Below are 9,882 nucleotides of genomic sequence, written 5' to 3' on the forward strand. Positions count from 1 at the left end.
GCGAGTTGACTAGTGGCAGGGGAGTCAGCCTGCGGTGCGAGTGGACTAGTGGCCACGGGAGGTGATGACAGGGGAGTCAGTCTGCAGTACGAATCGACTAGTGGCCACGGGAGGTAATGACAGGGGAGTCGGCCTGCAGTGCGAGTGGACTGGTAGCTACGAGAATGATCGAGAATAGGAGCGTAGCCAGGTGACGGAAGAGGCAGTGGAGTCAGCTGGGAATGGGGGCGTGGCCTCGGACCGTATGTAAGGGGGAGATGCGCGGGAGACTCGGGGCCGTTGCAGTGGGGGTCTCCGCCTGTCCAAGTGTCAGCACGTGGCTCCTTAATAAAGAAACCATCTCAAGACAAGTGCGTCGAAGTCGTCATTATTACAGACCCTCTCGCCGAGATGAATCTTAACATCTTAACGCAGCTCAAGAAAATAAACACACGCGTGTGTGTTCATGTGTGGGAGCGCGCGCGCATGTGTGTGTGTGTTATTCTACACGCGTGTTTTATACGTGTTCGTCGGAACTGGGGAGACAAAGACGGAGGGACAGGCGTGGTTATTCCATCCACAGCACCGCCTCGTGTGTTGTTCCAGGCTTAATAAGCCTTCGCTAACAGCACTTGCCCCTTGTTCAAGGCTACACGGGGCACATTTGTCTTGTGTTTCCGTGTGTGGCCTTCGGAGGAGTGGTGGTGCAGCAGTTAGCGCATTGGGCTACTAACCCATCCGCCCGAGTTCGATGCCGCTCACGGTCAGCATCAGTGACGATTGTCTGAACCGGTGCTGGGCCTCCCCTAGGTCGACTCTGGGTACGGTGTGCAAACATCAGCAATGGGGAGACAAAGGCGGCTGGGCGTGGTGCTGGCCATCCACCCCCTCGCGTGCCGTGCCAGCCTTCAAAGGTGCTCGCTAACAGCACTTGCCCCAACAGTCTGTTAAGGCTACACGGGGGATCTTTGTTACTCTTTGTTGCGTAGCAGTCAATCGCGTTCTGCGCTCATGCCGACCACCTGGGTTCGATTCCTGGCCACGGCTCCAGCCGCCCTCGTCGCCACCGTCGGTGACAATGCGCATCAACCTCGCGTGTGCGTGTCCATCCGCAGGGTTAACTCGGCCTAAAACGTTGACCCCGTGCCGCGGCGACGTGGTCACGCGAACATCGGCGTAAGGAAGACAAAGGCGGCCGGACGCGTGCGGTTCAGTCCCCAAGCACCTCATCTCGCGTGGCGTCCCAAGCGCAATAGGTGCTCGCTAACAGCACTCGCACCGCCAGTCAGAGCGTCCGAACGTGGGAGGCGGAATCTCTGAGAACGGCTTCTGTTGTTGATGGAGGTGGAAATGTTTCAGTTGTGCGTCCCTTGAGTCTCTCTTCTCCACTCAACTCCCCCAAACGTCGCCATCCTCCTCCTCCTCATCCCCCATCACCGCAACCTTCCGCCACCATCACCAACCTTCACCTTCACCACCACCACCTCCTCCATCATCTTCCTCTTGATTCTGTACCTTCCTCCTCCACCACCACCGCCATCCTCCTCGAGACTCCAATAGCGACCGCTCAGGTGTTCTTGCAGGTGAACAGCTCCTCCCTCTGCACGCACTGCTTGCACTCCACGTAGCAGCACCACCGCACCTGGCACTGGCAAGGCCGCTGCGTCACGCGGCTCTGGGTGTTGTGGCCCCGGCCGCAGCACAGCGACTCGCAGCTGCCCTCCCTGTGGCACGGCCTGCCCCCGGTGCCCGGCGAGAAGCGGCTGGGCCGACAGAAACTCGGCGAATCGTCCAGGTAGAACAGGAGGAGGTCCATCTCCAGCGGTGACGACGACGCTGCTGCTGCTGCTCCCGATGATGATGACGGTGAGGATGGCGATGGCGGCGGAGGCGGCGGCCGCGCCGGTCCCCGCGGGAAGCCGCCGCCGTCGGCCGTGGCCCCGTTGGCGAGGCCCGTGACCCTCAGCGCCGAGTCGTAGGCCCTCTTGAGGAGGCGCCCCGACTCGCCGAAGGGAGCCAGCTGCCTCCAGCAGGTGCGCACGCTGCACGAGCCCGACACGCCGTGGCACTTGCACGTGGTGCGCACGCCGCTCCTCACCACCTTGGGGGGCACGGGAGGGGGGAGAGGGGGCAATGAAGCAGTGATGATCGTGGTGGTAGAGTGCTGCCCGGTAGCGTAAATAACGTGGGGGGCGGGGGGGGGGGGGGCAGAGGGTGCCTTGACCCCCCGCCTGCTGGCCAGAGCTACGAGTTGGGGCCCCCACCTGACCGATTGCCGCACCTCGCGTCACGTCCGTCCCGGCAAGCCGCGTTGGGGAGACGAAGGCGGCTGGGCGCGGGTGGTGCTGACCACCCGCCCACCCTCTCGTGCGCTGTCAGCGAATTCGAGTCGGTTCCGACCCCGATCGGCGGGTCACCCGCGGCTTCCCGACCCGACGCACGACTCCAGATGGTCGGGGTGGGAGTTGCGGTGGCGTTGATGATGAGGATACGGGTGAAGAAGTGATGATGATAGTTGGTGGTGGTGGTGAATATGGAACGATGGTGGTGTTGGTAGGGGTGGTGTTGGTGATGAATAGATGATGGGAGAAACCGTGGTGGTGATGATGATGTTATTCGAGTTTGTTGGAGTGATGGTGACGACGGTGATTATGATGACAGTGATGATGACGATGATGAAGCCAAAGGGCTTTAATGTCGTGCCAACCACCCACCCTAGCCCTCCACCCACCCACCCTAACCCTCCACCCACTCTAACCCTCCACCCACCCTCCCTAACCCTCTACTCACTCACTCACCCACCCTACCCTCCACCCACCCACCCTAACCCTCCACCCACCCACTCTAACCCTCCATCTACTCTAACCCTCCACCCACCCACCCTAACCCTCCACCCACCCTCCCTAACCCTCCACCCACCCACCCACCCCAACCCTCCACCCACCCTCCCCAACCCTCCACCCACCCTCCCCAACCCTCCACCCACCCTCCCTAACCCTCCACCCACTCTAACCCTCCACCCACCCACCCCAACCCTCCCACCCACCTTGAGCCCCACGTCCGAGTTGTGAGCGTCCACGCGCGCGCGCACGTCCATGCCGCCGCCGCGCCTCTGCTGCTCGAGGAAGGCGCGCGTGAACTTGAGGCCGAACTTGACGTTGTCGCCGCAGCCGCCCCACTGCCACGCCTGGCGGTTCTGCAGCTGCGGGGCCTCGTCGCAGGTGCAGCGCTCCAAGCGGCCCGCGCTGCACGCTCGCGACACCGAGTGGGCCAGGCCCGCGGCCGAGACGCCGAAGAGGAAGGCCGTCTCGCGGAACCCTGCGGCCGGGCAGGGCAGGTGGAGAGGGGGGGTGGGGCAGCAGTGGCGATTAGCACCGTTGGCTACGTACGGTGCGAAAGAAGTTGAACACACGTGCAGTGGGGTGGGTTGGGAGGAGGGGGGCAAGGTGGAAGCAGGGTTAGAGGGCATTGTGGAGCGAAGCAGAGGTCAGGAGTAAAGGTCATGGTACGGCAGAGGTCAGCAGTAGAGGTCATGGTAGAGCCGAGTCGAGGTGGAGGAGGGGTCAGGTCAGTGTGCAGCAGTGGTCACCGTGGAGCAGGGTTAAAGGTGAACCTATCAACGGACCCCCCCCCCCCAGGCTCCTTATCCCCAAACCCATAAATTCCACCTTCTGCCACGGGATCTAACCCCCGATCCCTTCTTTGTCTTCAGGACCCCCCCCCCCTTTTCCCCTCCGTGCCCCCCCCCCCGGACCCCGATCTACTTCTCCCATCGTCACCTCCTCTTGCCCCCCCCCCCCACTGCATTGGAAGACCGCCACCCCAACCATCACCATGCCCACCATCATCCATCACTCTCCACCATCATCCATCACCCTCCACCATCATCCATCACCCTCCACCATCAACCATCACCCTCCACCATCATCCATCACCCTCCACCATCATCATCAACCATCACTCACGACCAACACCTCAATCACCCAGCACCATCACCCACCACCATCACCCACCAACATCAACCATCACTCACGACCAACACCTCAATCACCCAGCACCATCACCCACCACCATCACCCACCAACATCAACCATCACTCACGACCAACATCTCAATCACCCAGCACCATCACCCACCACCATCACCCACCAACATCATCATCAACCATCACTCACGACCAACATCGCAATCACCCAGCACCATCACCCACCACCAACACCCACCAACATCATCATCAACCATCACTCACGACCAACATCGCAATCACCCACCACCATCAATCCACCACCATCACCCACCAACATCAACATCAACCATCACTCACGACCAACATCGCAATCACCCAGCACCATCACCCACCACCATCACCCACCAACATCAACATCAACCATCACTCACGACCAACATCGCAATCACCCAGCACCATCACCCACCACCATCACCCACCAACATCAACTCTCACGACAAACACCTCAATCACCCACCACCAACACCCACCAACATCAACTCTCACGACAAACACCTCAATCACCCAGCACCATCACCCAGCACCATCACCAACATCATCATCAACCATCACTCACGACAAAAACCTCAATCACCCACCACCATCACCCACCAACATCAACTCTCACGACCAACATCGCAATCACCCACCACCATCGCCCACCACCATGACCCACCACCATGACCCACCACCATGACCCACCACCATCACCCACCACCATCATCATCAACCATCACTCACGACCAACACCGCAATCACCCAGCGCCACCACTCCACGTTCATTCCGCCCTGGGCCCCCCCCGCCCCCAACCCCGACGCACCCCGCTTCAGGATGTTGGCGCGGTGCGGTGCCTCCAGGCTGCAGTTCCACCGCTCGGCGCGGAACTGCGCCTGGCACTCGGCCGCGCCGAGGCCGCTGGCCTCCAGCAGCGCTGGCCCCAGGCCCGGGTCACGGCGGCACAGGCGGCGCTGCTTGCGCTGCAGCTTGAGGCCGTCGCACAGCTTGAGGTGCGAGCGGCTCCGTACGGGATGCCGCGCGGAGCCGAGAGGCGGAGCGCCCGCGTGGCCCCACTGCTGCCCCGCGTGGCCCCACTGCTGCCCCGAGTGGCTCCACGAGCTGCTCCACGAGGAGCCGGAGACGCCTCCTCCTCCACCAACGCCGCCGCCACCGGTCGAGTCCGGTCCGTCCCCTGCTCCCGCTCCTCCTCCTCCTCCTCGGATCGCCAGGACCAGCAGAGGCTCCTTGGCTGTGAGCCTGGGGGGGGGTGAGTGAGTGGGGTGGGAGAGTGAGTGAGTGGGAGGGTGAGACGGAGAGAGCATGAGTGAGTGGGTGAGTGAATGAGGTGTGAGTGACGGAGCATGAGTGAGTGAGTGGGTGAATGAGTGAGTGGGTGAGGTGTGAGTGACGGAGCATGAGTGAGTGGGTGGGTGAGTGGGTGAGTGAGTGGGTGAGGTGTGAGTGACGGAGCATGAGTGAGTGAGTGGTGAGTGTGGATTGCGATGGAGGTGACAAGTGGTGGTGGTGGTGGTGCACCTGCCAAGTCACCCGTCAACCCATAACCCCTGACGATGTCACGTGTTCTCCTGTCACCTACCCTTCCACACCTAGAAATGATAGCTTCAGAGATGTGCACCTAGCCTGGCACAAGCGCTGTGACGACGCCACCGTCACTTAGTGGGGGATGTCGTCTCGTAGTGGTGGTGGTGGTGATGATGGAGGGGAATATTAAAGTTCTCGTCGTTGTTGTCGTTGTTGTCGTTGTTGTTGTCGTTGTTGTCGTTGTTGTCGTTGTTGTTGATGTTGATCCCCGAGCTCGCGCTGCCGACCCTCGTCTCGTGGCCCACCCGGCACGAGGTCGCGCATCCTCATCACCCTCATCACCATCATCACCATCATCCCTCACCTCCATCATCCCTCACCTCCATCATCCCTCACCTCGTTACCACACCTCATCACCAGACTCCTCACCTCATCACCATCATCCCTCACCTCGTTACCACACCTCATCACCAGACTCCTCACCTCATCACCAGACTCCTCATCACCATCATCCCTCACCTCGTTACCACACCTCATCACCAGACTCCTCACCTCATCACCAGACTCCTCACCTCATCACCATCATCCCTCACCTCGTTACCACACCTCATCACCAGACTCCTCACCTCATCACCAGACTCCTCATCACCATCATCCCTCACCTCGTTACCACACCTCATCACCAGACTCCTCACCTCATCACCAGACTCCTCACCTCATCACCATCATCCCTCACCTCGTTACCACACCTCATCACCAGACTCCTCACCTCATCACCACAACCCTCACCTCGTTACCACACCTCATCACTCACCTCATCACCACAACCCTCACCTCGTTACCACACCTCATCACCAGACTCCTCACCTCATCACCATCATCCCTCACCTCGTTACCACACCTCATCACCAGACTCCTCACCTCATCACCACAACCCTCACCTCGTTACCACAACCCTCACCTCATCACCACACCTCACCTCCACACTCCCCTCACCTCGTCACCACAACCCTCACCTCATCATCCCTCCCTCACCTCGTCACCACAACCCTCACCTCCATCATCCCTCACCTCGTCATCTCACCTCGTCACCACATCCCCCACCTCATCACCACACCCCTCACCACCCCACACATCCCTCCATCACCTCTCACATCTCGTTGCACTGCCCCCATACCTCCGATTATCACGGCTGGCTACCTACGGCGCGAAAAGACGTTCAAACATTCAAACATACATATATACAAACATACATACAAACATACATACAAACATACATAAATTCAAACATACGTACAAACAAGCCTCCCTCACCTCCGAACACTCCCAATGACGCAGAACGCGGGTGCCAGACTCCCCCAAATCCTCCCATCGCTCCTCTCGCGTCAAATCCAACCCCGTGTCAATGTCAAGGTCGCACCCCCCCACCCCGCCCTCATGGACTCGCCTCTGCCTACTTCACCCTCTCACGCCTCCCCTCTCCGGGACCGATCGGCAAGATCCACAGCAGCCCTGCTGTGGTACGGCGAATCGGAGCGACCGCCCCGGGCCCCACATTTTGGGGGGGGGGGGGTGGGAGTCTCCCCAGCGCTATGCCACCACACTTGTATATAATTATATATTTATAGACTTCGCCTCCCGTGGAGTGTGACGCTAAAGCCGATGGATGGCGGCCCGCGACGTCATGGATGGTGACGACGACGAGCAGAGCACGTGCTCGCTCGCTCGCTGGTGTCGGTGAGGGATGGCTCCCGTGTGGCTGGCGTGACTGGCATGGCGCTGTGACCTTTACCACGGTGACAATGGTCGCCTCCACAGTGTGTTGGTGGCGGTGGTGGTTGGTTGGTGGTGGCAGGGTTGATGCAGATCCCAGTGGCGTAGCTAGGATATTTTGCGCCCGGGGACGAACTATAAAATTGGCGCCCCCCCCCCCCCCCCCGTTTAATCACATACCAAAATGTAATTACATGACATGTAGGCTGTGTGTGGCGGGATATATAAACTTTTAGGTTGAGGTGTAGATTTGTGCAGTCGTTTCAGGCTGCCGCGCCCGCCGCAATAAGTTATAATGTAACGTTGTAAGCCTCATTTCGGCGCCCCTTTACCTTGGCGCCCGGGGACATATGTACCCCCCTGCCCCCCCCCAGCTACGCCTCTGGCAGATCCCATTAATATTGATGATGATTATGGACACGCTGATGGATATGTCGTCGCAGATATTATCGACGATGATGCTGATGCAGATAGAATGATGATGATATGCTATCGATGATGACATTCGTGACAGATGACGATACTGAGCGATGCTGATACAGACGATGTATAATGTGAGGATGGTAACGATCATGATGTAGATTAACGCATGGTGATGTAGATGGAATGATGATGATGCTTATGATGATGACGATGCTGATTCCGATCGCGCGCGTTATGCGAGAATGGTGGTGATGATGACCAATCGGACAGCTGGCATTCGTGACAATCATACTCATCATCATCATCCCGCTGATGTAGACACAAGTCCGGCTCTGTTAGTGTGACTGTGTTTAAAAGACGGGGGGGGTCAAACAGAACTCAGGTGTGGTGGTGCTGGTGGTGGTGGAGGGACACACGACACAGCCTTCAGACGCACGTGGGACGCGCAGCAGAGAGGCGTCACGTGGCGTTCTGCGCACGCGACACACGAACACCGCGGCTACAAATTGAAACCTCGTCGACAGGGGTTCGGCACCAACTGTGGCAGCAACACCACGACTCGACTCCCCAGCAGGAGATTGGATGGCAATTCGCTTTTTTGTTTTAGATGATACGCCACCGAATTAGCTGTACGTGTTTTTTAAAATAAATCTCATGCGACGAGTTGTTGTTCTCGTCGTTGTTGTTGTGCTGGTATTAATTTGCTTTCATTGCTGTTGTACTTCATTGTTATCGGTGTGTATCCCGGGTCTCTCTTGATTCCTCCCAGCTGGTTAAACAACGCGAATTTAAAACCTGAAATTGCGTCGGTAAGACCCTCCACCACCCGACGCAGCCAAACAAATTAATAACCGACTGCGAAAAACATCGCGTCGAGCTGACGATAAGAACTTATAAGGGGAGAGGCGGTGATGGTGGTGGTGATGGTGGTTGTGGTGGTGGTGGTGGTGGTGATGATGGTGGTGGTGGTGTTGGTGGTGATTATGATGGTGGTGGTGGTGGTGTTGGTGGTGATGGTGATGGTGGTGATGATGATGGTGATGGTGGTAGTGGTGATTGTGGGGTATCGGTTAAACTTTCAGCATGGAAATGCGCAGTCCACCGCATCAGTCTCAGCAGTTGCAGTCAGCGTGGCCACAAACTAAACTTTATTTTTATTTTACCAGGTAAGGCCCCACTGAGCTATAGAGCGCTTTTTCGGAAGCGACCTGGCCATCACAAATGATAGCTCAACGAAGTGACTTATCGCGTGGAATTTTATTGTAGCCAAAAAATGTCAACTCGCCTTTCTGAATGTGGAGGGGAAATCCGGAGGACCCGGAGAGAGACACGCAAACTCCAAATAAACAGAAGTCAGGGTCGGGATCGAACCCACGACCTCCTGCATACCAGGCGAGGTAGTTAACATCTCCTAGCCACCGTGATGATGATGATGATGAGAGAAAGAGAGACACGCAAACTCCAAATATAGAGCAGGCATCAGGGTCGGGATCGAACCCACGACCCCCTGCATACCAGGCGAGGTAGTTAACATCTCCTAGCCACCGTGATGATGATGATGATGAGAGAAAGAGAGAGACACGCAAACTCCAAATAAACAGAAGTCAGGGTCGGGCTCTAACCCACGACCTCCTGTAGACCAGGCGAGGTAGTTAACATCTCCTCGCCACCGTGGCACCCCACACGCACGCGGCACACACGGGAGTCCAGCACGCTCCTCTCTCTCTCTCTCCACGTTACGAGTTGGTGCCACGGGTCCCTTACCCGAAGTAAGCCGCCGCGGATCCGAGCGCGGCGCAGGCGGCCGCGAATCGGAGCAGAATCGGGGCAGGAGACGCGGATCGAGCGGTGTCAGCCCTCATGGTCCCAGAGGCGAGGGTGACGGAGCTCGCATCTCGCAGAGTGTGGGGGCAAGAAGGGGAGTCGTCGCGCCGTGCTCCGTCGTGGCTCCCCACACAACACAGACACGCGCGGGCACACACCCACTCACAACCTCTATATATGCAAACATACACACAGGCACATACAGGCACACGCGCGCGCATACACGCATCCCTCCTCCACCCCCCACCCCCCCACAATTGGCTCTCTCTCTCGGCGCTCAATGATCGAGGCGTGACCGATCACCACTCCCCCTTGCTCCCCCTCCTCCTCCCTCCCC

General features: G+C 58.4%; 1 protein-coding gene across 1 annotated transcript; it reads right to left on the reverse strand.

Annotated features, from left to right (window-relative positions):
* Nucleotides 1–1,526: 1,526 nt before the first annotated feature.
* Nucleotides 1,527–9,679, reverse strand: LOC144724769 (protein Wnt-9a-like). Its single transcript, XM_078604156.1, has 4 exons — nt 9,486–9,679; nt 4,807–5,240; nt 3,026–3,297; nt 1,527–2,080 (listed from the first exon to the last, which is right to left on the reverse strand). Exons 1-4 carry the CDS (start codon nt 9,581–9,583, stop codon nt 1,547–1,549), a joined length of 1,338 nt encoding a protein of 445 aa, XP_078460282.1. The 5' UTR covers nt 9,584–9,679; the 3' UTR covers nt 1,527–1,546.
* Between the last annotated feature and the right edge of the window lie 203 nt (nt 9,680–9,882).

The sequence above is a fragment of the Lampetra planeri genome, chromosome 21 (genome assembly GCF_965212315.1).
Source record: "Lampetra planeri chromosome 21, kcLamPlan1.2.h2, whole genome shotgun sequence".
NCBI lineage: Eukaryota > Metazoa > Chordata > Hyperoartia > Petromyzontiformes > Petromyzontidae > Lampetra > Lampetra planeri.